General features: G+C 41.9%; 1 protein-coding gene across 2 annotated transcripts in view; it reads right to left on the reverse strand.

Moving 5' to 3' along the window:
• Positions 1-25,124, reverse strand: part of AOAH (acyloxyacyl hydrolase) — a 73,488-nt gene that overhangs the window by 9,124 nt on the left and 39,240 nt on the right. For both annotated transcript variants that reach the window (XM_050970503.1, XM_009095918.4), the window contains exons 13-20: positions 19,712-19,803; positions 17,705-17,787; positions 12,322-12,358; positions 11,235-11,309; positions 5,543-5,715; positions 3,133-3,191; positions 2,993-3,052; positions 1,357-1,453 (exon numbers count right to left, since the gene is read on the reverse strand). In XM_050970503.1, coding sequence (XP_050826460.1) covers positions 1,357-1,453; positions 2,993-3,052; positions 3,133-3,191; positions 5,543-5,715; positions 11,235-11,309; positions 12,322-12,358; positions 17,705-17,787; positions 19,712-19,803 — 676 coding nt within the window. The remainder of the gene's footprint in view (positions 1-1,356; positions 1,454-2,992; positions 3,053-3,132; positions 3,192-5,542; positions 5,716-11,234; positions 11,310-12,321; positions 12,359-17,704; positions 17,788-19,711; positions 19,804-25,124) is intronic.

Below are 25,124 nucleotides of genomic sequence, written 5' to 3' on the forward strand. Positions count from 1 at the left end.
ATTTTTCCTAATTATTATATACTCCTTTTTGAATGTAAACATTCAGGCTATCTGGGAGAGGCCCCAAGGTGGTGAGGGCTGGAGTTCCTGCCCCATGAATGGCGGCTGAGGAACAGGGATGGTCCATTCCAGGGAAGAGTCTGTGGGAAGACAGCTTGGACGGTACCAGTTTCTTCCAAGCAGTGCACACTGGGAGAGGGAGAGACAAGTTGTAACATGGGAGATCCAGGCTGGATATAGAAAAAAAAAGCTGTTTTCCCACTTTCCCTTCACTGTCTAACTACTTCTAATATGTTGCCCATTCAATCCCTCATCTCATGCTGATCCTCATTTTTAAAAAGGAGTGTGTTTCTCCTTGTGATGAATCTGAGATGATGCTGGGTGTTGCGTCAAGCTGGACCCTGTGCATCTTGCAAGGCAAGCAGAGCTGATTCCGGGATTCAGGGATTCAGGTGTTGGTCCCCTGCCCCACAGGAACACTGCCTGCTCACGCTCATGCATAATGACAAAAGTTTCCTGGGTGTTTTAATTTATTTTTAAGTGTCAGTTTCAGAAGAAAGTGATTTAGGTAATGCGCTTACCTAAAATCACTAAAGATCACTGAAGGACAAGTTTTGTAAGCTCTTCAAGTCAAAAGTTACAGTAGTATGTAGGTGTTTAAAGAAACATAGGAAAGATGCCAGTTATTCCTGGGAGAGGTGCTTCTACTTTTGGGAACAGTGAGAGGGTGGCTGTGTTATTGAGGCAGGGAAATGGCTGATAAAAGATCTCCTTCCCAAGGCACTGCTCAGCCCAGAGGAGGCAGCATGAAGCCCAGTCAGTGATGAAGTAAACTACATCTCATGAAGACCACTCTGACCACTGCAGGTATATATCTCCAGCTAGATAACCTGCTATGAAAGCAATGCTTGAAATAAAACCAGACCTTACGGACTTATGGTTTGAGATTTCTTTTTTTTTCTTTGTCAGCCTGGGAAGCTGCATTGGACAAGCAGGAGGTCTTCTTAGCAGAGGCACATCTCTTGTCCTTGTCACTTTGCTACCCAAGAGGAAGTGGCCAGTGTGCTGTGCATCACTGGGGTGGTGGGTGCCAGCAGCTGGGACCAGAGAGGAGGCTGTGGTTCCCAAGGTAGTGGTGGGATCTTGTCTCAGAAAAGGTGCCTGGTCACCCCAGCCATGGAAGCCAGGAGAAGCTGGCATTAAGGATACCTCCTTGGCCACAGCCCTGACAGCAGGGTCACCTAGGTTGACTGTACTGTCCTTCTACTGGTATAGAGCCAAAATATGAGGAGCATATCAGCAGGCCAGGACTTGAGTAAATGCTTTGTGAGAAAGACAGGGTAATAAACAACTTACTTTTTCTCAGTGGGAAATCCATGTAGAAAATATCAAAGTTGGCAAATTTCTCAGATCTTGCTATTTCTTTCAGAACATTGGAAAGTTGTAACGCTCTCTGCAAAATCAAACGACTTAATAACTGTTCATTGCTATTCATGTTGCTTTGCATGGATTCAGCTTTTGTCACTGATGTGCAGGCAGGAATCTGAAAGCTAACGTTGCCCTTTCTTCTGGGGGACCAGAGGTGAAATAAGGCTCTTCATCAGAATATGGACTTGCATGAGCATCACCAGCCTTTGGACTACCCAGTTCATCCTCACAGACTGCACTGAGCCCTCAGCTGATTTTGTAAGTTTGTTACAGCATATGCTTATTTCACTGGAGACCTCCTTTAGTAGTGCCCATACACTTATATAAATATTCTAAGTTTTTCACTTTTGGAGCTCTTTCTTAAAGAAATGCAAAACTTTTCTACAAGAGAAATGCCCTCTTTTCCTGTTATCCTTGCCACTACTAAGTTGGGGGTGATAATGCTTATCTATGCAGACCAAATTCCACCCTTACTTTCAGAAGAGTAAATTACCACCATTGAGCGTCTGCCTGATACATCCAGTGTAATTTCTGCAGCCATAACAGAGATCAGGATCTCCTAAATATTTAAATTGTGCAGTTGGGATAATAACATAGACAATTAGTTTCAGACAGAGGCTCAGAATGATTAATTCATACCCTGCAGACATATGCATTGTTCATGGACAGAAGTTACATGTACTCTATGTTCTGTATTGTTGGTATGAATATATAAACTGCAATCCTGCAAAGGTTTAGAAATGTGCTTAATGGCCTCCACCAAAGTCAAGGGGGACAAGGCATAAAATGAAATATATATGTAAGCTTTGGTGAAATTAAGTTCATATTTTGTTGTTTAGTGAATGCAAACATTGATACAACCATTCACAAAGACGACACCTTTGATAATATTTGGTTACTGGCTCCTTTTACATGGCTTCAGGGAATTGCTGGGATTAAAAATCAGCTTGTATCATAAGATGGCTGTTTTTATGTATCATTCACTTCTGCAGCCAGATTTTTAGGGTTAGTTTTAAGACATCTCTGTTCTGTCCGTTCCCATTCCTGCACTGAGCCTGGATGCTCCCTGTTCACACCATCTGGTGATTAAGTCCACAGAAATGTGTCTGAGGAAGATTAGCACAAATCCCAAATGAAAACAGGGTAAGGCTCTTGCTCTCAGGACCTGATCCTACAGCCAGAAAAATCTATGCAGCTGGCTTGTTATACCCACAGCTGACTTGATTCAAAAGCCTTTCCTTTCTTATCAGGCACATTTTCTTCTTAAAGAAAATGAACCTGAACAGTTCTGTCTCAGGGAAATCACATTCCTTGAGCATAAATTTGTGTAGCTGAGAGGTTGTAAGAGCAATACCTTTACAAATCCCTTAACTTGAGCACGCTGCCTCCCAGAGCCTGAGAGGCATTTGAAAGTGTAGATGTTTCCCCAACTTTTCCTCACCTTTGGAAGAAAAAAATACTGTGCTGACATCTTGCCTTTGAGGTAATTGGGCTTCTCTCCTCAGGCCCAGGGCAGAGTGTCTGAGCACTGGGGAGATCCCATTGCAGCCCCGTTGAGACTTACCTCTGAGGTCAGATTCCTGAGGGTCTCATTGGGGGTCAGCCAGCCGCTGCAGGGGCTCACCTAGGTGGGCATGAGGAGAGGGGCTTTAGCAGCAGACCAGGGTGAAAGGGGGACTCCTAAGCTACAGCTGCAGACCTTACCTGGAGGCAGTCCAGGAAAGAGTAGAGTTGACTGTACGTGACATCCTTGTTCAGTTGTCCTGCAAAGCACAGAGAGCCAAACATCGTGTGCCCAATGGCCAAATGTGACTTCTTTCTGCACATCTGTGCATTGCTGTGCCTTACACCCCTGGGTGGGAAGAGGTACCCCCAGAACCTCACCATACCCCCAACCCCCAGGGTACCCTCCCACCACCAGAGCTGGGGTGCAATAGAGGTGGCAGCATCAAGGCATCCTTCCTGCTAAGGTGCCCGTGTCCCCGCAGTGTGCAGAGCTTTTCCTGCATCCCTCTGCTGCCTTTCATAGGTGATTTGTCTCACCTGTGGGGTTAGTCATCACAGCCTATGCCAGCCTCCAAAGTGCATGGCTGATATTTTCCCATTAACCTGTCTCTCACCCACCAAAGAAATGCAGGGTTTGCAAAGCTGAAGGGTGCCTGTATACACTCTGAGTTCTGCATTTACATCACAGAGATTAGCCTTAAAAGGGAGAAACAATTTTGCTGTCATGGAGGGAAGTGGATATGCTTGTGTGGGTGAGGAAATTCGAGCACCAAGTCAAGCACCCAGCTAACATTCCGTAAAATTCACTGTGGTATGCAATAGCCTGGCTTGCTGAGAAAATGATCCATTTTCTCAATCTTTTTGCTTCTTTGGTAACTACAACTAAGGTGAGAATTAAATGGCCACATTTTTTGTATTTTTTTGTATTAGTTGTATTATTGTTTGTAGTACACTGATCATCCCATCAGGCTTTGATACTTTTGCAGTACTGAAATAGGAATTTCTTATTGTTGTTTTTAGGAACTGCAAAGTATAATCTCTACCAAGTGAAATGAGCTGCTCAGGTTGCTTTGCAGTGGCTCCCTGATACAGATGTGTTTCCTGCCTTTCACACAGCTGCCCATCACCCAGCAGCAGTTCCAGCTGCCCAGAAAGCAAAAGTTGGGGGATTCAAAGATCTAGGAACACTTCTGGCTATTTGGATGTTCCAGATTCCTATAGCTTGAAGCATCAGGCTCTGGGATGGGCTGTTGTGGGGACCAGGGATTTGGCAGAAAGACAGACTGATGTCTGGTCATGGCTGACTGGCAGCCAAATGGCGAAAACTGCTCACAGCCTGTTGGAGGATGTGCCAGAAGGGATCCCTTGCTGCAAAACGTGTTGCTTAGGATTAATTGGGTCCCTCCAAGGCAAATCAGCCCCTCTGAAAATTTTCCACCTGATCCTATGGTGAATCACTCCTGATTTGGCTGCGTGTTGTCTGAGATAATTAGATACCCAGTCAGAGGCACTGTCGCTGTGATAAACATGCACTCAAGGGAAGAAATGGTTTTATGTGACTAAAAATTAATTATGACAGGTTTCCCCTGCCTTGAATGGGGTAGGATTTTTCTCTTTTTTTTCTTAAAATTTTTAAAATTGGTACTAGTATAGTGGTTACGAGAGAAAAATATAGGAATAGAAATGGGAAAGATGTGGGCCCATTGGTAATTACTAGGAAATCTTGGGGAAACCACAACACAGCTGCAAGCTGTGTTACCCAGTGGTTGCCAAAATCATCTGAAGTTGTAATCTACCATTTTAATGATGTGATATAGCTTCACTCTGTCTTTGCTGGTGAGAACTATTATGACAACAACTTTCTGCCTGTCAGTTTCAAAAGGATTCTTTTACTCCAATACAAGTAAGTACATGCTTTTGGTCAAGAAAGCCAAGGAGTGAGTGGTCTCTTAATGGTCAGAGGTATATGACAGGATCCCAAAGGCAGCCTCCAAATCTCTAAAAAAAAAATACCCCAAAGCACTTTACACTCTGAGAGAATGTCCCAAAACATGCCTGCACACAGTATGAGGTTTCAATCTCACATGTAGCTAGTGTAGGAGGTGCCAGGCACCCAGTGCTGGCAGAAAATTTATTTCTCTAATATGAAAAATGTCTTTTGGAACCCTCTGACTTAATCTTTTGCCTTGGTCCACATCCAGTTTTACAATATCCACCAATCAGTGAGTGTAACCCAAAAGTCCATCTCCACCTGTAACAACAACCAGGATGTAATGCAGGCAGGCTGGCCACAATTTTGGGCCAAGACTGTGGTACAGCAGCTTGTTTACACCACCACAACATGTGTTGAGCCTGGTTTGGAGCTGGGTGGGTATGGCTTATGAGGGAAACAGTCAGAATAGGGGTCTGTCCTGTCCTGCACTGGGAATGGTAAGAGGTGTCATTCCTACTTCTGCAGCACAGCCAATATCTGCCTCATATTTCTCAGATCTCCTCCACGCTGTCAGGTTTGCTTGAAGTCATCAATGGATTCATAGATTTTTTAGGGAGAGAAGCCAACATGAACAGGCAGATGACCAGGAGGAACCCCACAATTCCTCAAATTTACCTAGAGGATGGTATCTGTCATGCAGGTTATCCCAGAGGAAGCGACCATCCACCAAGCCTGTTAGAATCACATGGCTGCCATTTGGAAGACGGGTGTCCAGGTATTGCAGAGCTTGCACCACATTGGAGAGCATTTCTTTGGGTGTGGTCATGTGGGCCAGTGTGTCACGTTCCCTAAAGGAGAGGATGCCAATGGGACATTGTGTCAGGAATACTGTGTCCCCAAAAGGGCACCTGAAACAGTGTCATTTTCTCTGTCTGCTGCTCTTCCACATTAAGTCAGCTGAATAAAACATTAGAAAAATGCTGTGATGTCTCTCACTTGTCATTGCCAAAATCAGATGTGATACAAAAACCTCCCTCCCTCAGCATACCCCATCTTTCTGCTAAAAACAGACAAATTATTCCCTTTTTTATAGAGTAGACTGCAGTTGTGGGTTAACCTCAGTGGGCAGCTAAGCATCACACAGCTGCTCACCTGCTTTCCTTCCTCCACTTCCTCCACAGTGAGAGAAGGGGAGAGGGTAAAAGTAAGAAAACTTGGGGGTCAAGGTAAAAAAACCAAACCAAAGCAGTTATTGTTCAGTAAGTGAGGAAGAAGTAGAAGAAGAGAGAAAGCAAGCAAAGAAGTAATGTAAAACCAATGCCTCATCACAGCTGGATGAAAGTAAGACTTCTTTCCCCATGGGTTCCTGTACATACCTTACCTTCAATATGCTTTTTGATTATGCAAGGTAGGAATAGCTAAGGTAGCTTTGTCTCTCACATGTCATACACCTCTACAGCTCTCCAGGAGGGCAGGAGAGGGATCTGGACAAATGTGTGAGCCTGGAGAGAGGTGAATATTAAAATAGTCCATTGGGGTACAGGAGCTGTGTCAGTGTTCCACATGGACTGAATGCCCATATTTTGTGACTCATTGTCAGGCGTGAACCTCTTCAATCCAGATTCCCCAGCTCAGGCTTATCCTTCCCCTCTTGTATTCGGCTGTAAATGCTGCAGGAGTGTGAGGGGAAATTAAATCCTAAAGTTGAAATACATTTCAATTTATATAAGAAAAACAAACAAGCAGAAACACCCCAGGCTGCCTGGAGAACAGTGCTCTAGTTATGTTATTATAGCAGCCACTTTATTACAGAAGAAGCGGTCACACGCTCTCCCAGCCGAGAGCTATTGCTGTGCTCTCGTGGGGCACGGGTCCATAGCAGGGGCTGACAGCAAGGGGGGGACACAGCCCTGAGAAGGTGTTCCCTTCCCATCAAGAGAGGATCTGTTGGAACCCAGGCCATTCCTCTGGCTGCCCTGGAGGACTCGAGACCCTGGCAGGGGGCCCAGAGACCTTGGCACAGAGTCAAAAACACCTGTGCCTTCGATTTTAACCCATGGAAACAATTACCAACTTTGTGTGAGGATTTGCAAGCCATAAGGGTTCAAGTAGAATGATAGTGAATTTATCACAGGGTGAAAAAGTAGAATTTTGAGGATTTAGAATGGGGGTTCAAGAGGCGAGATGGAGAAATCTGGGCATGTCCTGTCTTCCTTCTTCTTCTTCTTCTTGTCCTCCATCTTCTGCTGTGATGGTGACACTTCTGGATTGGTTTAGGGTAGAGACAGACTGTCTAATATAGGTGATAGGTATTGGAAAATTATTGTAAATAAAGTACATGTAGTTTCTAGTATAAAAACTAACACCGCCCCAAGGGCAGTAAGTGTGCCACGAAATCGACCTGCCAGACAGATCTCAGCAGGTCAGAAAAAGAATTTATTAGATAAGAGAAAATAAACAACCTTGAAAACCAGAGCTGAGGAATCTCAACTTCTTCTTCAGTCAGGGGGAAAAAGACTCTTTAATACCTCGGGACCCATTTCAGCAACACAAACCCCAAGAAGGATCCATCCACCCTGGGAAGCAGGGTCTTGTGAGAGTTTTCAGTCTGTCTTGGTGGTGTGGCCCAGCTGAACAAGGTGTTCAGAAAGAAAGACAGGGGAAGTCCTTCCAAGCAAGAAGGTTGCACTAATGTGCACCCTCATTGTTTTAGTGCTTCCCACATTTTGTCTTCTTTCTTGTGCTCTTTGCTTGTAGAAAAGCAATCACCTTAGCAGCCAGAAGGCTCCATCCAGGTCCTTTCCTTAGGATAATCCTTTCATCTCTTTCTTGGCTTCCCAGGGGTAAGAGAAGTTCAAACTTGATGCTTGCAGTGCTGAGCAAGCTGAATTGGGTCAGATTCTTTGTCAGTGAACACCATAGAATCAGGAGCTTTCCAAAGCACTGTTGCCCTGTCTTGAGGCATTCAAAATGTTTAGATTCAGAGGGGGGAAATGTATGCTGAATCCTGTGTGGGAGAACCATGTTCCCTTAGAAGGATTTGGGATTCTTCAGTGAGCTGCATTTTGCACACAAAATAATAATTGGGTGAGTTTCCTGGGCCCAGAAATTTATCTTAATGCAGTATGTGCTGCTGAATTGTTTGAGACTCTAGCAGGGAGAACTGAAAAACAGCATTAGGATTCAGGTTTATCCTTTTGACAGCCACCAAATCAAGCTACTTTTGAGATAAGACTGTGGACTTGCTCTGAAATTACTTCATTTCGCCTACAGGTGTTGCAGCACTTGATTTCAAAATACTGGTCTGATGTAAGGCCTCTACCACAAGTAAACATGTCAGCGCAAGCCAAAATTAATATAACATTCATAATTCCACTTTCTCTTGTCATACAGCGTTGAAGTCATGCAGATTTGTCTTCACATTTCTTTTCTGTGCCAGGCTATGAAATTAAATCCGAATGAGAAGAAAGCAACCTTGTAGGCATGCTCAATTTTGTCTCTGCCATAAGGACTCCAAGGTGCCTGGGTGAGCACCAGGACCTGTTGTGGTACCCTCACCTCATTCCCCCCTGCTTGCTGCACCGCCCTCTAGCATGAGGGCTAGAGGTGCTGCCTGCTGACACACTATTTTTAGGGCAGGAGGGGTGCAGCAGCTCTTTGGTGCTGATAGCTGTACTATAAAGGGGCACTGTGCTCTTGCTGGCACTTTTGTCACTTTGTACAAGCTCCTTTCACGGTGGGTTGCTGCTCTCCCTGCTTTGCTGCTGCCACCTTGCTGTTTGTTGCAGATGCCATAAGTGCAGATGTGTGAAGGAGAGGCTGGAGAAATGGCGCCACACCCAAAATGCAACTAATATTTGCATTAACTGTACAGCATTTGAGACTTCTGGTGCTTATTTTCTTGTCTGATTTTTTTTTCTAGGTCTCTGTACCCCCTATTTACACCTCAGTGGGCTGAGAGATACCATTGCCATCTGTCTTTATTTTTCTCACCCCCCTGTTTGGACACCTCGGTGTGGAAACTATGGGGAATGTGTAACACAGGCTGCCAATTTCATTATCCTTCCCCTCTACAAACATCCACATTACTCATTGCCCCACTCTTCACATGGGATGAAATACCTGCATTTTAACAGTGCTTTGGGAAGAGCTGTGTCTCCAGTATGCTCAGCACACTGCCCTCTTTTGAAGCCAAAATACAGGATAAGGCCAGGAAGGCTGTATTACTGCAGTTTAGAGCTGTCCTTGAAGAGGTTTTTATTTGCCAAGCCCTAGGTTTGAAGTCAAGCCCATTAGATGCTCGGCATCCCCTGTAACCTCTGTAGGTACATCAGAGCCAGGGCAACTGCACAGTAACTGGACACTGAAACAAATCTCTCTCTGCTGTGCATCCCCCTCAATGGAAACAGCACAATGCTACAGAAGCTGTGGCATCTTTCCTTGCAGGAGTCACAGGGATCACTACAGCCTGATAGCCTCTTTTGATGCTGTGAATGTTTTGGAAGGAGACAGACAGAAAACAGCAGTGGGAATTTGAGCAGACAAAAGTGTCTCTCCCAGATAGTGGATGCTGGGATAAAAAGGCATCAGAGTTTTAAGCAAGCATTAAATACTGCTCTGGAAAGTTTTGGAATATACAAATGGGAGAAGCAAGGTCAAAATGGTTTAAATTTCTGGAAAATTTCTTTTTATTTCAGATGAGAGAAAGCAGTGTTAGAGACAGGGTAAGCAAAAGGAATAGCCTGCAGAATGAGGAATAAAAAAAAGCAAAAAGAGGTGCTTTCAGCTAAGCAGTGACACAGCAGAATTGAAATATGTGCACAACAGAGCCTGGGCCAAGCCTGTGAGAAGACACCGTGAAAGTCTCCATGGCAGGAGCCATGGACTTCAGCAAAGGTGGAATTTTTATTGTTCATGGAGGGGGGAAGTAGGGGCTTTATCATCCTGGCAATGGATGCAGTGATCTCTCCATAAGCTTCCCAGTAAACAGATCCCCAGGACAGTCTTGTCAGCAAGACTCCTTTTTCCTCCCAGTCAGAGCACGGTAGCACTGCTTTTGAGGATTTGTGCATCTTTTCCCTGACAGGAGCAGGGTGCTGAGGCAGATTTGGCATTTCTGGGCAGGGATGCAGAGCAAGCATGAGCACCAGAGGGGGGAGGTTTCATGGGAGGTGATTTCTCTGTGCTGGCTGCATGTGGCTAGGGTGAGAGTCATGGCAGGAAAGGACCCAAAAGGTGTCCCTGGGTCCCACTTCTGCCACAGCTGTGGGCTCCCAGTTTCTGCAGTGCTGAGGAAAGTCCTGCCTGGCTTTGAACATCATCATCAGGAACACAACACCTAGCAAACAAGGTTTCAACCCATGAACTGCCTGTTAAACAGTTTTAGGACACCAAACATTGGCCATTTTCATGGCCACATCTGACAGTCTGCATATAGCTCCCACTTTGTTATACAATCTGCAGGTGAGAATTTTCAAACCCTTTGGCAAGACACTTAGCTGAGTGTGCAGGATATATTAGAGTGAGTGTTTTGAAAGTCTCTGTGTAAGTAAGATCGATTTCTTCTATGCACAAGAAAAGCTGAAGATTGACCATGGCGAAAATAATGTTGCACTAGCAACAGCACTCAGGCCTCCTGCAAAACCAAAACTGCAGCATGGATGTGCTGTGCACTGGCCTGGTTGCAAGGTGTTTTCTGCCTTCCCTCTGCCAGGAGGAAGGGAAGCATCCAGCTAGTGACCTCTTGGTGTCCCTGTGAGCACTGCTAATGGGTATTACCAGAACTATTAGTTTTGAAAGCTTCAGTTCATTCTCCTGCAGAGTTTATGATGTGAATAAAGCCAGAAAGACAAAACACCTCATCAGGTGAGCACAGCAAAGAGTGCAGGAAGCAAAGTGCAGGAAGCAGAGGGTGAAAATGGACCTCGATAGGGCACTATGTTGTCATTCCTCAGAAATGATGAACCAGTCATGCTCTCCCTCCTGTGAGGAGGTGGCACAGTAGGTAAGATGGATATACATGCTTTTAAACACTTCCTTCCCCCCCCGCCCCGTTGTTATTATTCATTTCCTCTGCAAAGTTAGAAGTAATTACTTCAGACATACCATTAGTCATTTTATGACTGGCTTATAAAAGAAAGAAAGAAATGCAAGCTCCAAATCAGGACTGGTAGGTACCTATGACAAATGCAGGTAAGGAAACAACAGGTATTTTCAGCAGAAAATTAAGATAGAAGGACCAATAGCAAAGAAAAATGCCATCATGAAGAAGCTCAAAGCAGTGAGACACAAATGTCCAGGCAGTCAGCAGTACTCTAAAGAAGTAAAATTTATGCTACTATAAGTGTTCATTTAGTTTACACCTTACCCATTGCAGACATCATTCCCAATTGTAGCGTAGATAACTATGGCTGGATTGTCCAACAGCTGGTTTCTGGCAAAGCTAAAAGATAAATAAGGAGCTATGTTAATGGGGAAATACACTCTCAGTGTCTGAATCACACACCATGCTTGTGTAAGATCACATTTGGAAGCATCCTGCTTGGATATGGCCAATACCCAGATGACTGCTCCTATGTTTGTGGGAGTTTTGTTTTGTTTTGGGTTTTTTTGGTGGTTGTTTTTTTCACTCTAGTTTTATATTTTGGTAAAGTGAGCTAAATGAAGTTATTTTCACTTCTCCCTTTCGCTGCTCATGGACTTGTCTTTTTCACTGTTTTTCCTGCTGGCTTTCCATTTTCTTTGTGTTATTCAGAAGCCAAATCAAATAGTTTCACTTTGGGGCAAAGACATGAATCAAAATGGAAATTTTTTAATCATAGATGGGAGAGGAAGACTAGGTTTGGCTGACAACTAAATCTATGTGTAGAATTGAACTAAAGTTAAAATCAGGATGTGGTTTGAATCTCAGTGCTAGAGGGCAAGAATTCATTATTTCTTTGTCAGGATGAGAGAAAAATAAATCCTTTAGGACACAAACTACATCAGTATCAAGCAATCTAAATCAAACCCAGCTGACCCACAACCCACCCAAAGTCATCTGAAAAGGAGAATTGCACCCTCTCACTACTCAGTAGCTACTGAGTTATATTCACATGGAAATAACAGTGGGCCTGCCTATGTCCATCTACATTGCTGAACACAGATTTATGGAAAGGCTTAGTCTCTCCCCTAAAATCACTGGAAATGCACCACTGGCTTAACAGAGCCAAGTTCAAGGCCATGGAGATTATGATATTCACACTTAAACCCAGTTTTCTTCTGTTTATGAATGTTTATACTAGAGAAGAAAGAGCCAGCTCTTCAGAGCACACTGGTCAAAGGAAGCAGTGCTTTTTAGAACATTCATTAATAAAATAATGCTTACAGTGCTTTGCTTGTTTCTGTCAAAGAGGTAGAACACCATCAGTGCTCCTGTACCTCAAGTTAGCTCTTGAATCCCGTTAAGCACTCACCTTTTTATTAAAGAGAGGAGGTTTCCTGAAGAGCCACCTGATCACACATAGAGGGAACAAGAGAAATAGTACAACATTGTTATAGTGACAAAAACCCCTGAATGCAAAACCAAACTGCATTGCATATTTCCAAGAATGTAGAAACATTGAGAGTTAAAATGGAGCAACAAGTCATCTCTGTAATCTTTTTAGGTGTTGGCACCAAGAAGTAAAGCTATATCCAGGGACCTGCTGCTTTCTTATCTGAGCGGCACACTTCAGCCTGTAGAAAATCAAATACTTTTAAGTGCAGGGTTATTTGGATCTGGCTTTTAATTCAGATCTGGCAGCTTCTTCCCATCTGTTGAACATAGTAGTCTCCTGTAAACCAGCCAACCTGACTTGTCAACAGTCAATCTATTTTAACTTTCCCTATAAATTGCAAAGGGAACTGTTCTCACTCTTCTGAGAGAGTAAGTGTCTCACAGCTATACCACATTGGGACTGATTCAGGTCCTAAACATAGGCACCAAGTGCCATTTTTGACACCCCAGAGTACCCAAGACACCTGCAGCAGGGCTGGCAGATACATCACATGATGCATGAGAGATTGTGCACTTCTGGAGGGGCAGCTGGAGGTGGGAAAAATAGCATAAAACACCTCAAAGAGCTGCAGACACCAGTATTTGGGTTCCTGCACAGCTCTCCCCACAAGTGTCAGACTTTTTCTAAGTAGTATTAGGCTAGCTGCACTCCTCCCAAGACGAGTTCAATTTTAGCAATTCACCCAAAGGGTTGGATGGAAATCTTTCCTCCTTGAGGAAAGGAGCTGGCTACACCTAAACATCTGTGAGCATCTGTAATACTTCATTTATGTTTTGAATGAGAAAAGCATTCCCATTTAGTTAAGCTTTTGTGCATTAAACTTACTAGAAAGTCATTAAAGGCTATGCATATTCATCCCAACCATCTCCAGCACACAAATCAAACTCCATCACCTGCAGTACAAGAGGGATAGCAAAAAAGGAGCCTAAAAAGACTTTATGCTTTGGTCAAGATGAGACTAGGTCCGTGATTGCAAGAAGCTCACCTCATAGCATGGTACAGAAACATAAACTTCAGAGAAGCAGATCCTACAGGTCATACTTGCTCTTATTTTTCAGTATTTTCACTCCTCTTTTTTCATTCCTTCTCCTCTTTTATTATCCTTCTCCTGTTCTCAGCTCAACGCTTCCCTGATCTCTCTCTTCTCTTTTCTGCATTGTGCTTCTGAAGCTTGCTTTGAGGAGTAAATCCTGCCCTCCCTGCAGCTCTTGAGGGGAAACTTGTGGACAGAACATCATTATATCCCTGCTGGATTGGTATGGGGGAAGAGACATGAGATATAAACCCCTAAGGTAGCAATAATACACTTTGCATTTTAATAGTGATGCCTTTGTTATTATCACTCACAGTGATGCCAACCACATATATCAAGGAATCCTTTATGCTTTAAATAATCCAGTTCTTCCAAGCTGAAAATGAATGTATCAATCTGCTGTTTCTCTCCTGGGGGTTGCTGATCCATTCAAAAATCCAGCCCTTCTATTGAGAAGCTTTTTTCAGCAGGGTAAGAGCCCCACAAAAACCTCAGAAACTATGGCTTGGAACATAACCACCAAAATTTGTGTTTTTTCTGTTTAATAGCCCTTCTTTCAGTTAGAGCTGAACACCCTCTGTTTAAGCCTTTCTGTCAGAAGGCTCCCTGGACTGTGGCTGTGGTTTCAGCATAAATAAGCTAGTGGGACCTCTAGAATTTAAAATGTATTTACAAAAAAACCAATAAGCTGTGCTTGGGTATGTATTACCTCCACAAGCATAGGTAGTTATGCAGCTCAGTGGAAAGCATTAGCAGAGTTACAAATCAAAACATCCAGAAAATGAATGGGTATTTTGGAAAGGAGTTTTTATGGGTAAACTGAGTCATCAAGCAAGCTTTTGTGATACAGGATGAAATATGAAAACACTCAAGAGAGAAAAGGAGACGAAGCAGAACAGTTAGCCTTACACTGTTCAATGGCCTACAATCCACTCCTGGATCTTTCCTGCCTCTCTCTCTCTCTGTTGCTTTCCAAATATTCACAGACCGGTGAGGTTTTGTTTTAGTTTTGTTTCAGAAATCAAGGTTGGTTTTGCTTCCAGTTGTGAGGGAAGGGTCCACCACTTCCAGAGGATAAATGGGATTTTTTAAGAAAGGGAAGGCAGCAATCCTGTTAGCATGGGGGCTGGGGAAGCCTTTCTCCATGGTGAAGATGCATGTCCTGAGAGGAGCAGTGGGGGAATGTCCCTTTGTGCTGATTCTGACACAGTGCTGGTGCTTTTGGAGGGGAGCTGGACAGGAACATTGTTCTTGGTGCCTGGCTTGGCTTGCCATCCCCAGGCTCTAGCTCTTGGCTGCATATCTCCTCCACCAGATCAGCATCCTTTCCTTGCACACATGTGGGGCTGTGAAGCACAGTTTTCAGAGGAAGGTTTAGTTGTCCCTGGTGGGGTTAGGTCAGGCTGTTCAGCTGTTTGCTTTATTGACACTGAGGGTAGCTTTTTAAATCCTCCCATTCTGGGAAACTATTACACCAAATGAGGCAATAAAAGTGAACCTTTACAATGTAGTGTCAGTGTGATGATTTAGAGAAGATATTCTGAGATTCTTCTCTTACTGGTAATTTTTCCCTTTTTAAATTCACTTCCTAATTTTCTGCAGAGTCTTTTGCTGTGACACAGGCTCACCTCTTTTTATATCCTGCAGGTGTCTGTAGTGTAAGTGGAAAGGGGATATGTAGAGAGAAAAATGAATGATGAACACAGTGAGAGATTATAAAAAAATCTACAAGGGAATTAGGAAAAGGAAGCACATGAAATACTACTCCCATTAATGTAAAAAGAGCAGAACAAGATAATTAGGGTATCAGGAACTGAGGCAAATTGGATATAAATGAGAAGAACCATTGGCCTAGTCATCCTTGACCATCTAGTTTGGCCCTTTTTAAAATTCTCTCTCACCAGAAAGCCCACCTGGAATAATGGGAGCCACTAACTCTAATGCCCTGCAACTTACAGGCAAGAAACTCAGGAGCACCTGACTGATGACACCGAAGATGTTGTAAAACACTTTCACAGAAGACTCAAAGCCTCAGGAGTGCCGTGTGTGCCACAGGAAGGAGAAAGGCATATGAGAGGCATTGGCAGTTCCAGTGGTGCCAGAATGCAATTTTTAAGGTGAAAATGCCCACCTGAGCCTGGAAGTGATCCCTGCATCATGATACCAGTCTTTGCAACCTCTTCTGCCTGGTAAGATCACAGACTCACAGAATCACAGAGTTTTTAGGGTTGAAAGCGACTTCTTGGATATCTGGTCCAACCCCCCTGCCAAGGCAGGGTCACCTGGAGCAGGTGACACAGGAATGTATCCAGGTGGGTTTGGAATGTCTCCAGAGAGGGAGACTCCGCACCCTCCCTGGGCAGCTGTTCAGTGCTCTGCCACCCTCAGAGTAAAGGAGTTCCTCCTTGTCTTGGGGTGAAACTTGTTGAATTTTATCTTATAGCCATTGCTTCTCATCCTGTTGCTGAGCACCACCATAAGACTCCATCACTGTTCTCTTGGCACCTGCCTTAGAGATATTTATATGTATCTCTTTGTTGGAGGTGGAGGGCTGGGGCAGATCCTTTCTGATCAAATTTTTTCAGAAAATTCTAGCCATTTAATAAGTTTCTAAGTAGTTCTAGAGACGGCAGGGCTCCTCATTTGTAGCCAGCATGAATCATCTGCTGGAAAGGAAGAACATCCCATATAGCCAAATTATCTACCCGAGGAAAATAAATTTTCCCAAGCTTCTGCAGCCAGTTTTCTGAAGCATGAAAATTAATTAAATACAATAGAAACAAAAAGGCATAATCACAGCATAATCAAGTGTCTTTTAAGCCTGCTGTTAGGGACATCAGCTAATCCAAGACACAAAAGCTGACATCATAAACTTCAATTTATAAGGAAGATTACTGTCACTCCTTCATACAACCCCTCTGACAACTCACGATTTCTTGTTCGCTTTTATTCCTCTGGTTTAAGATTTTCACTCCAGATAGCTTTTTTTTTTAAAAAAATTCCCTTCAAACAGAAGTAAGTTTAATGAAAACCCATGTTCTTGTACCAGAACTATCCTTCAGTTTAAACCATTCTTCCCCCTCTGTGGTTTTTATGCCTCAAAGTAATTCAAAATGGTAATACCTTTTATTAATGCTTTGCTCAAATGTCAATGTGTTATATCATCCCTTCAGAAGTGTCCATTACCCTAATCCTTCCCAAAACCTTTCCCTGTGTCTCCATCAAGGCCAGTCCTCATTAGATATACAGGACCAAAATCTGAGGTCTTATCAGGACTTGTATGAGGAAGCACTGTCTCCCTGTCTCTAGACAAAATGCCATGCCTGATGCATCTTGCAACCTTCTTTCCTTTTTTTACCCTGAAGTCTTGATGGTTTCTTGAAATTTCTCTTTGCACCCCAATGGCCCTGCCCCTCTACCATGTCTGGCTGATGGGCCACTAGTTAGGAATAATGAGAAGTCTCATTATTCCTTCTGTCATGTAGGTTTTGTATAATTTTGCAGCATGTATTTGCTGCAATTCCTGACCCTGCTGTTCCCAAACTCTAGGATGGCTAATTAAGCATCATTCACAGAAGCCATCAAGCATGGACCTTGGTCTTTGCTCTAAGGTTACCACCCCAAATGTTAAGCAGCAATAGCCTCAGGAGAGATGCAGAAGGGACACGGCTTCACTCTCAAACCCACTGCTCTTCCTTGCTTAGCTGCTTCTCTACCCACTTCTTATTTCTTGTATTAATCTTCCTCTTCTTCACTGCACACTGGGATACCATGCAAGACACTCTCCTTAACTCTAGGTAGATCAGGTCTGCTGCATATTTATATTTATATTGATATTATATAACCATATATATTACATATATATGTAATGTGCATATAAATGTAATGTGTAAATATATATATATATATATAAATAACATATATATGTGTATATATATATATATGTGTCTGTTTTTAAATAGAAAGATGACGTGCCCCAGCCCCACAAAATAAAGTAATCAAAACCCAACAGTGTTAAGTTTTGTTTATGTCTTTGATTACTTACTAAAAATCTGTTTTGAGAGCACATTGAGATACCAGCCCCAGTGGGTTAAGTAAGTGCTGAGTTAAGTAGGTGCTGTTCTTTATTTTTCCATAAGAAATGCATGCAACTAAGAAGGGGCTTCTCTTTGTTCCTGACAGATGTTCATTAATGCAGCATCAATTATCAGCACTAGTAATGTCAAAAAAAATAATAATAAAAGAAGTTTAAAGAAGTTAACATACCATTTTGGGAAATGTTCTGCAAGTCTCTGTGATTACAGCGATTTCTCTTGCGTAAACGAAGATACAGAGAGTCTGTCCACCCTCTGAAATAAATTGAGAAAATGCAAACTGATAAAGTCATATGATAATGATGAAAACACAGCTGATTTAAAAAATGAAGTATGTTCTTGTCTCTGAAAAACTCAGTACCCCAATTATATATTTGCTTCTATTTCAGCATGTCTATCTTTTTGTGGCCATAAATCTTTTTAATCTTGAACAGGGTGGCCTAAAATAAAGCAAAGATACCTGCTCAGAAACCATAAAGTGATGAAGAGTTTCTCTGACATTGTTCCATCCAGGAACAATGCTTTTATCCTGGTTTTTCAGACAAGGCATTTAAAAACCTTTTTGTTATACATCATTTATCAAAACAATTCTGTTGGTTGTTCGCAAATTGGCTTTTCAATTGGTTGTGATGGAACAGTAAGTAAAAGAGAAGAAATATTGGCAGGGCAATCATTTCCCAACATGATAAATCTTGGACAGATTAATCTGAAAACAGGTTATGCTTGGCTGTTATAAGTTCTCTCCTTTATTTTGCACTGTTGAGAAAAATGAAAAAAAGCCAAAAAACAAATGAAAAGGATAACAGCCCAGAGGGTGATGAAAAGATCAAGCTCCCAGCCACGAGTACATGGTCATTTCTATTTGGGCTGCAGCTGTTTATTTATTTGTTGGTTTTTTTCTTTCAGGAGTGGAAGAGATTAGAAACTGAACACTGGAGCAAGGCTTATCACTGACAACTTCAGGGGCAGTTCTAAGCTCTGATCACTTGTGAGCTTCAGATTCTTTGGAGCCCAGTACTGAGAGACTGGGCATTGTAACAGATTTTTAAACATCAGTTTTGCTCTGGCTCTGATAGAGAAGGCTGCAGAGACCTTTCCTGTTGGCTTGTCAAGCAGTAAACCGCCTTAAAGCAGATACTGTGTGAATGTAGCTGAGGCTGAGAGCCTGGATTTTGCACAGGGAGAAAAAAAGGAAACAAAACTCCAAGTATATGGTACAACAAATATTTTTCCTGGAAAACAAAAATGTTATTCTGCCAGCTTTTAAATTCTGCTGATAGAAAGCCTCTTCAGGCTTTACCCATGCTTGATTTGGCATTCAGCTCTATTCCTCACTTATTCTAGACATAAAAAATAAAAATTATCTGAAACTTAGGTCAGACCAGGTACTGGTCAATCATTGTATCCTACAGCTCTTGCAGGATTCAAAGGCCTTTCAATGCTGGCCAGAGAGATGATTAATAAAAAGTTTTGGTTTGGGCTTTTTTTTTTTCCCCTAATTTCACAGTTACAACTGCAGTCATTTTAAGGTGTTTTGGACTTTATTTTCCTTCCCTTCTGGCAGGGAGTTTATTTTTTTCTATGCCTGCAACCTTCCCCATCCACATGAGCCAAACCAACACAGCAAATTAGGTCACAGACTCTTTCAAATTCTCCTTTTGCTATTTCCTTCTAAATGTGTTAAAAAAAAATCAACATGTGGGAGGGGGAGAAGAAAGATTTCCCCCTGGTAGGGAACACAGTGAAATAACCATGGGGATACCCTTTATTCCACTGTTTTCATCAGCAAAAAGGAAATACGAGGAAGAAAGGAAGATTAAAAACAAAACATAAGAAACGAGAAAGGCTGATTTTTGTTACTTTCAGCAATGCTCTCCTTCCCCTGAATTTAAAAAAAAAAAAAAAAATTATCTTTTATTTCTCTGGGGTTTTTCTTCTTCTAAATTACAGTTTGACCAGTTCTAAAACCTACCCTGAATTTCAGGAACACTTGCTTATATATTTAAAATATTTTTTAAAACCCAAGATCCAGGGTTGATCTTGGTTTTAGAAAGAGCAGATGCAGAGCTGAATAGTATTTTTCTCTTTTCTTTCCAGCACTGCTTTGGTTTTTTATCTTGCTGTGCTATGAGAGACCTAGAGACTTGCTATGGCTTGGCCACCCTGTCTGTTGGCTTACCCGATGGTGGAATTGAGAAATCCAGTGATCTCTGAGAACTGGGGCCAGTCAAACTCATCACTGAAAGCCATGGGGAGATTAGCAAATGATTTCTGAAAGAAAAAATTTTAAATCAACCTGGTTTCACCCTCACAGACATAAAATCCCCTTAGCAAATTTGAACAGTTCTTAGTCAGAGCACTAGCCAGAGAACAGCAATTTTAACTGCCATAGTAGTGGTAACAATGTAGGCATATACTTAAAAAGCTGGCTTTTGTAAGACAGGCACGTGAAGAGATGGAGGAAGGAAAAGCCAAGGAGATATCTGAATTGCAGTTCTTGGCACCCTTTTTTCCTGAAAGAGTCCAAAACTCCTCTTTTTGTGAGCAGGTACTGCAGGTGCAGACCCCTGAGGCAGCAGATGATTGCTCCACATCTGTCCTGCCCAAAGGTGTGTCAGCCTTGGGCACAGGAAGAGATCTCAGCCTGATGTCCCCAGAGAATATGGCAAAGGCACAATGTCAAATTCTCTCAAAGCCTCCCCTGCCCTCTACAGCATGATGAACTGAGAACAACCAATCCCCTGAAAACCTCTGCCTGGTCCTCACTAAATTTTGGGGATGGCACTAAAGCAACAGGGTCAGAAAGGCCTCTGAGCATGGCAGGGACAAGGGAGAAAAACACATCATCTGACATAATGTTCCTGTGCAAATACATGCATCCTTTACCCTTCTCTGTTTTGCTGATATTGGTCCCTAATGCTTTTTTACAGCGACTGACCCTGTGAAAGCCTCTCCGCAGATGCAAGCCATGTTGCACATTCAAAACACAGTGCCCTGTTCTTTCCCACTTTGTTTTCTGAAAGTCCCAAAAATCATGAAAGGTTAGGATAATAACCTTGATAAATTGTGCCACCTTAGAAGGACAGAACATGGAGTAAATTTCCAGCTTCTCCTAGTCTGGGGTACGCTTGCAAAGACAAACGTATAAATCCAGTGTGCTCATAAAGAGGAAAACTGCTGATGAAAAAGGTAATAACCAAAAGAAGGTCAAAACATAAAATCAGAGAACCTACAGGCTGGTTTAATCCATATAATTTATTAGCTTCATTTTCTCTTCAAGCAATTGTGGGGTTTCCTTAAGACCTCACTGCTATAAACAAGAAGCAGGTGGGTAATTCTTTATCCAGGAGGGCCAGAATAACTGAGGAGCTAGAGTACAGCTAAATTTGTGCTCCCCACCAAGTTCTGATTCCAAGAAAATTATTGTTTAGGTGAATGGGAGCTATACTTGAGGCTATGGCTTGAGTATATGTCTAGGGGTTTAGACTGTAAGATGATGGAGGGAGATGCAGGGAAGAGAGAGGAAAGGCAAGTAAAGAGGGGGTTGTGGGGGACAGGAAATCCTGAAGCCATGCTCTGAGCAATCTAATGCACAGCAGATGCCAGTTTAAAGCATGTAACAGCCCATTTGACCCACTTACAGTACATCTGCATTAGTTACCAAGGTGAAAAGGGGCCTGTCTAAATTATCTTTCAGTTTGTTCTCTCTTTCTGACATACATATATGTGTCCTTGTGTGTATGTGTACATACATATACAAATAAAAACCATTCATTTTTTAGGGCTGCAGGGGAACTTCAAATTTGCCTTCTTCAAATCTGTTAGTTTTGTGTGCAAATAAGCACTTAATCCAAGGGCACAGCTGTGAGCAGAAGTGGTGGGATACAGCATAGCTTGGCCTTTTGCAATATTTTCCTCCTCACAGGTTTGCATTAGAGGTGAGAGAAATAGTCACCTAGGACAGGAAAAACCCTGCAGATATGATCTCTTATAAGTGACACATAGAGTAAAAAAGAGACAAGATTTATTTAATACTTTTTAAACAAATCTTTTTATGAACAATTCTCTCATTATTTACCATTGGCACTCCAAAACAATATATTCATTGGACAAGTCCCAGTAATTTTTAACTGTTTGGTTTTTTTTCTCTCCTGCAAATTTGGCTTAAATATGAATTGAACCTAGTTGAGTTGTAAATTGATTTCAGGAGGAACGTTTGAGCCCAAAATTATAGTTGCATTTGAAAACTGGATAGGCATTTAGCATTGACACTGTTCCAACAAAGCATTTAAGGCCCAGACTTTTGAAGATATTTCAGGTCCAAAGGGTGAAGATGAGTAGTTAATGGAAAATTAAGAAGAATGCTGAACCTTAAACTCTGCATTGATGTAGTTTGGAAAGTACAGCCTAACAGACTGTGTTGCTTAGTCTCAGATGCAAATGTGTCCCACTCTAGAGGTGCAACTGTGTTGACTTTTAGCATAAAACTCTCTTGAGCACAGCCTTGTTTAAATACCATTCTCTAGACTATTCTGGCTGAGAAACCTACTTCAGCCCACGTGCCAGATTTTAGCAGAGAATCAGTAGAAAATTATTCCAGCCTAGCTTCAAATGCCATATTTCAGCATCAAATGCTTTAGATAGGTCTCATTCCAGTGAACATCCCCCTCTCCTAGAAGTGTCCTGCCTTGGAGCATGGGGCAGTCAAAGCCACGGCTGATGCTAAATGCACACATGCCAAGCTGTGCTTAAGTGGAAGAAGGTTCAGGGCTGCTGGGGCAAGAGATTTTCAAAATCAGAATACAAAAAGGGCACTGGAAACCTCACACTCATCCAAACCTTTCCATCCTGGAAATCTTGAAATCATTGAGGTATACCTTAATTTGAAGGAAAATTGGGTGTTTCTTTTTATAATGATTTTAATGCTGTTCAAATCCTGGAGAGAGTATTAATTACCACAGAGAATTTTATTATTCTAAGTATACAAATAAGCAAACCTTAAGCTCTTGAGAAAAGCACAGACTATCTTTTTAAAAAGCAAAATTTGCATTTCTGCTCTGTAAAACTGCAAGGGACAGAGTTTTGAAATTAGCAAAACTACTATCTTTTTCCCCACAAAATGAAATGTCTTAGTCATGACAATACAAGAAAAACCTGCTTGCATTTCTCTGGATCTAGTGGTATGCTAGATAGTGTTTTTAAAAAGAACTGCACACATCAAACTCCTGGTTTTTTTCCTAGCAGTATGAAAAAAAAAGAAGTCAGTGGGATAAGTGTTCAGGACATCCTGAATCCACATTTAAAGAAATTATGAATTCTGCTAATAGGAAATAAATAGTATGAAACAGTTACTCTAACGATATCTGAGAACCCCTTGAGTTTGTGGGCAGCTAGGTATCTACTGGACTATGGATAAATGGAGGATTTATTTTTCTCTTTATTCAGCAACAAAATAGAGATCCAACAGTTTTGAATTGCATCTTTCCAGAAAGGGTATTATTTCCATCACATTTATAAATATAGTGCTTTTACCTCAAAATAAAAATCTATCTAAAATGAGACATGAAAGTTGCTTCTATTCCAGACACACAACAGAAAAATGCTGTAATTAGTAGCTGTTTGGAAGTCAATAGTAAGCAGATGGACAGACCAGCAGGAGCACAATATCCATCACTAGACATACTAGTGTTTTCAACATTAGCTTTCTGCAAAAAACATCTACCTCAAAAAAACCCCTAGTACTTCTTCTGCTTTGCTAGGCCTTATAAAGTGCATGTCCACTGTTTTACACTTCACTTTTAGCATCCAGATTTTCAGGTTAAAGGGATGAACATTCAGCTCAATTCTTGCTGAAACTCTTAAAAGAAAAATCTGGCAAACCCAAGAGCTGTTGATAACCAGAAAGACAAAATAAAGTTGACTTGACCCTTTCTTAGAGATATATCATTCTCTTTGTGTAAGGCACTCATGACTTCCCCTATATAGGAAAGAGTGGTGGTTTTTTAGTAGTTTTATTTCTTTCTTTGTTTATTTCAGCTGGAGAAATAGCACGCCTGAGCTGCAGTTTTCAAAGATGTTTCCACCTCAAAATGGGTGTTTCTCACACCGAGTAATGCCTCCATGTGCTCTTTCTGGGAAGAACATACTCTGAGAGGGATGCTAACTGTATATGTGACTGGCTCCTAGGTAAAGGCTTTGTAAATAGCACTGGAAAACAAGAGTGCCCCCTCTGATATCTAGCATGCCAGAGGAGTTGAAGTGGGAAAAATAAATGATGCAATTTGATGCACCCTGTACAACATGAGACATGTAACAGAAGCCTGTCCCCCTGCACCAGATTACACTGGGGGTTGTGACCCTTACAGGGCAAAGCTAAGAGGGCAATGAGTTCCTAATTAGACCAGGAAATCCAAAATCCAATGTATAGCATCTTCCTAGCAATGCTCTTCAAGTCAATGGCATGGACATACAAATTCCAAAGCTGTTCAGCCCAAGTCTTATCTTGTCATCCCTGTGCTGAATATCCAGCTACCCAGACAACATCCTGAGTGAATTTCTCATTCACATTCTCTTTTCTTTCCATACTCAACATAGGCTCTCCTTTGCAAAGGAGACTATGTACAGCAAAATCAGGGAAAACAACCATTCTGCAGAGCCTCTTAATGGAATACTCAGCATCTCTCCTAAAAAATTATTTCCTCACCTAATTAGCTTTAAAACTGGAATTAACAGCTGCCACTGATGTGGTGCTGATTAGCAGGTGGGCCCAAAGCATTGTTACCAAGTGTAAATTTTACTTTACACCTGTATATGCAAACACTTTTATATGTAAACACATAAAAGGATAAATATAAGTAAGAAATATGTGAAATATAGAAAGCATATAAAGTGAATATGTAAAAATATAGAAAAATATTAAAGTAATAAAATAATACACAGAATAAATCTAAATTAACACTCACAAATCTTTTTCCTGTACACATGATAAAAAATCTGCACAGGGCATGGGCAAGGAAGCGCTATTTCAAATTCCATGTAGAGGTTTAAGGTTCTACTGAAATGAAAATTAAAGCTTTGAACTTACTCTACTATTGACTGTGGATAAAACCATTTGACAAACTAATATTTTACTTGTCTTATAGAAGAAATTTTGGCAGAATCAAAGCCAAGTGTCTTGAGTTAGGCAGCACAAGGGAACAGCTGGTACACAAAGATGATGCCTTTTCCTCTCTTGTCCAAGGCCTAACTTCAAATTCTGTGGTCCCAGATTAAAGATGCTTCCTGTAAGATTAGAACATAGACTCTCTGCACTCTCTCTGGTCACCATCTCTGGATGTGCTTCAAAATTCTCCTTGAGGGAAGCCTTGCACTGAAAAATCATTGAAGCCAGTTAATTTGTTAACCAAGCCTAGAGGTGAAGGATATTTTCCAGTGGCTTTTAATACAACACAAGAGACAGCAATATTGCACCTTCACAACCCCAAGGCAGTTGAATTGCTGCTGCTGCTGACATCCTCCACAGAGAAAGCAAGACAGAAAGGACAAGGAAAAGGAAGAGGCAGTGATAAAGCCTGAATTCATTCAGAAATGTG

The sequence above is a fragment of the Serinus canaria genome, chromosome 2 (genome assembly GCF_022539315.1).
Source record: "Serinus canaria isolate serCan28SL12 chromosome 2, serCan2020, whole genome shotgun sequence".
NCBI classification, from domain to species: domain Eukaryota; kingdom Metazoa; phylum Chordata; class Aves; order Passeriformes; family Fringillidae; genus Serinus; species Serinus canaria.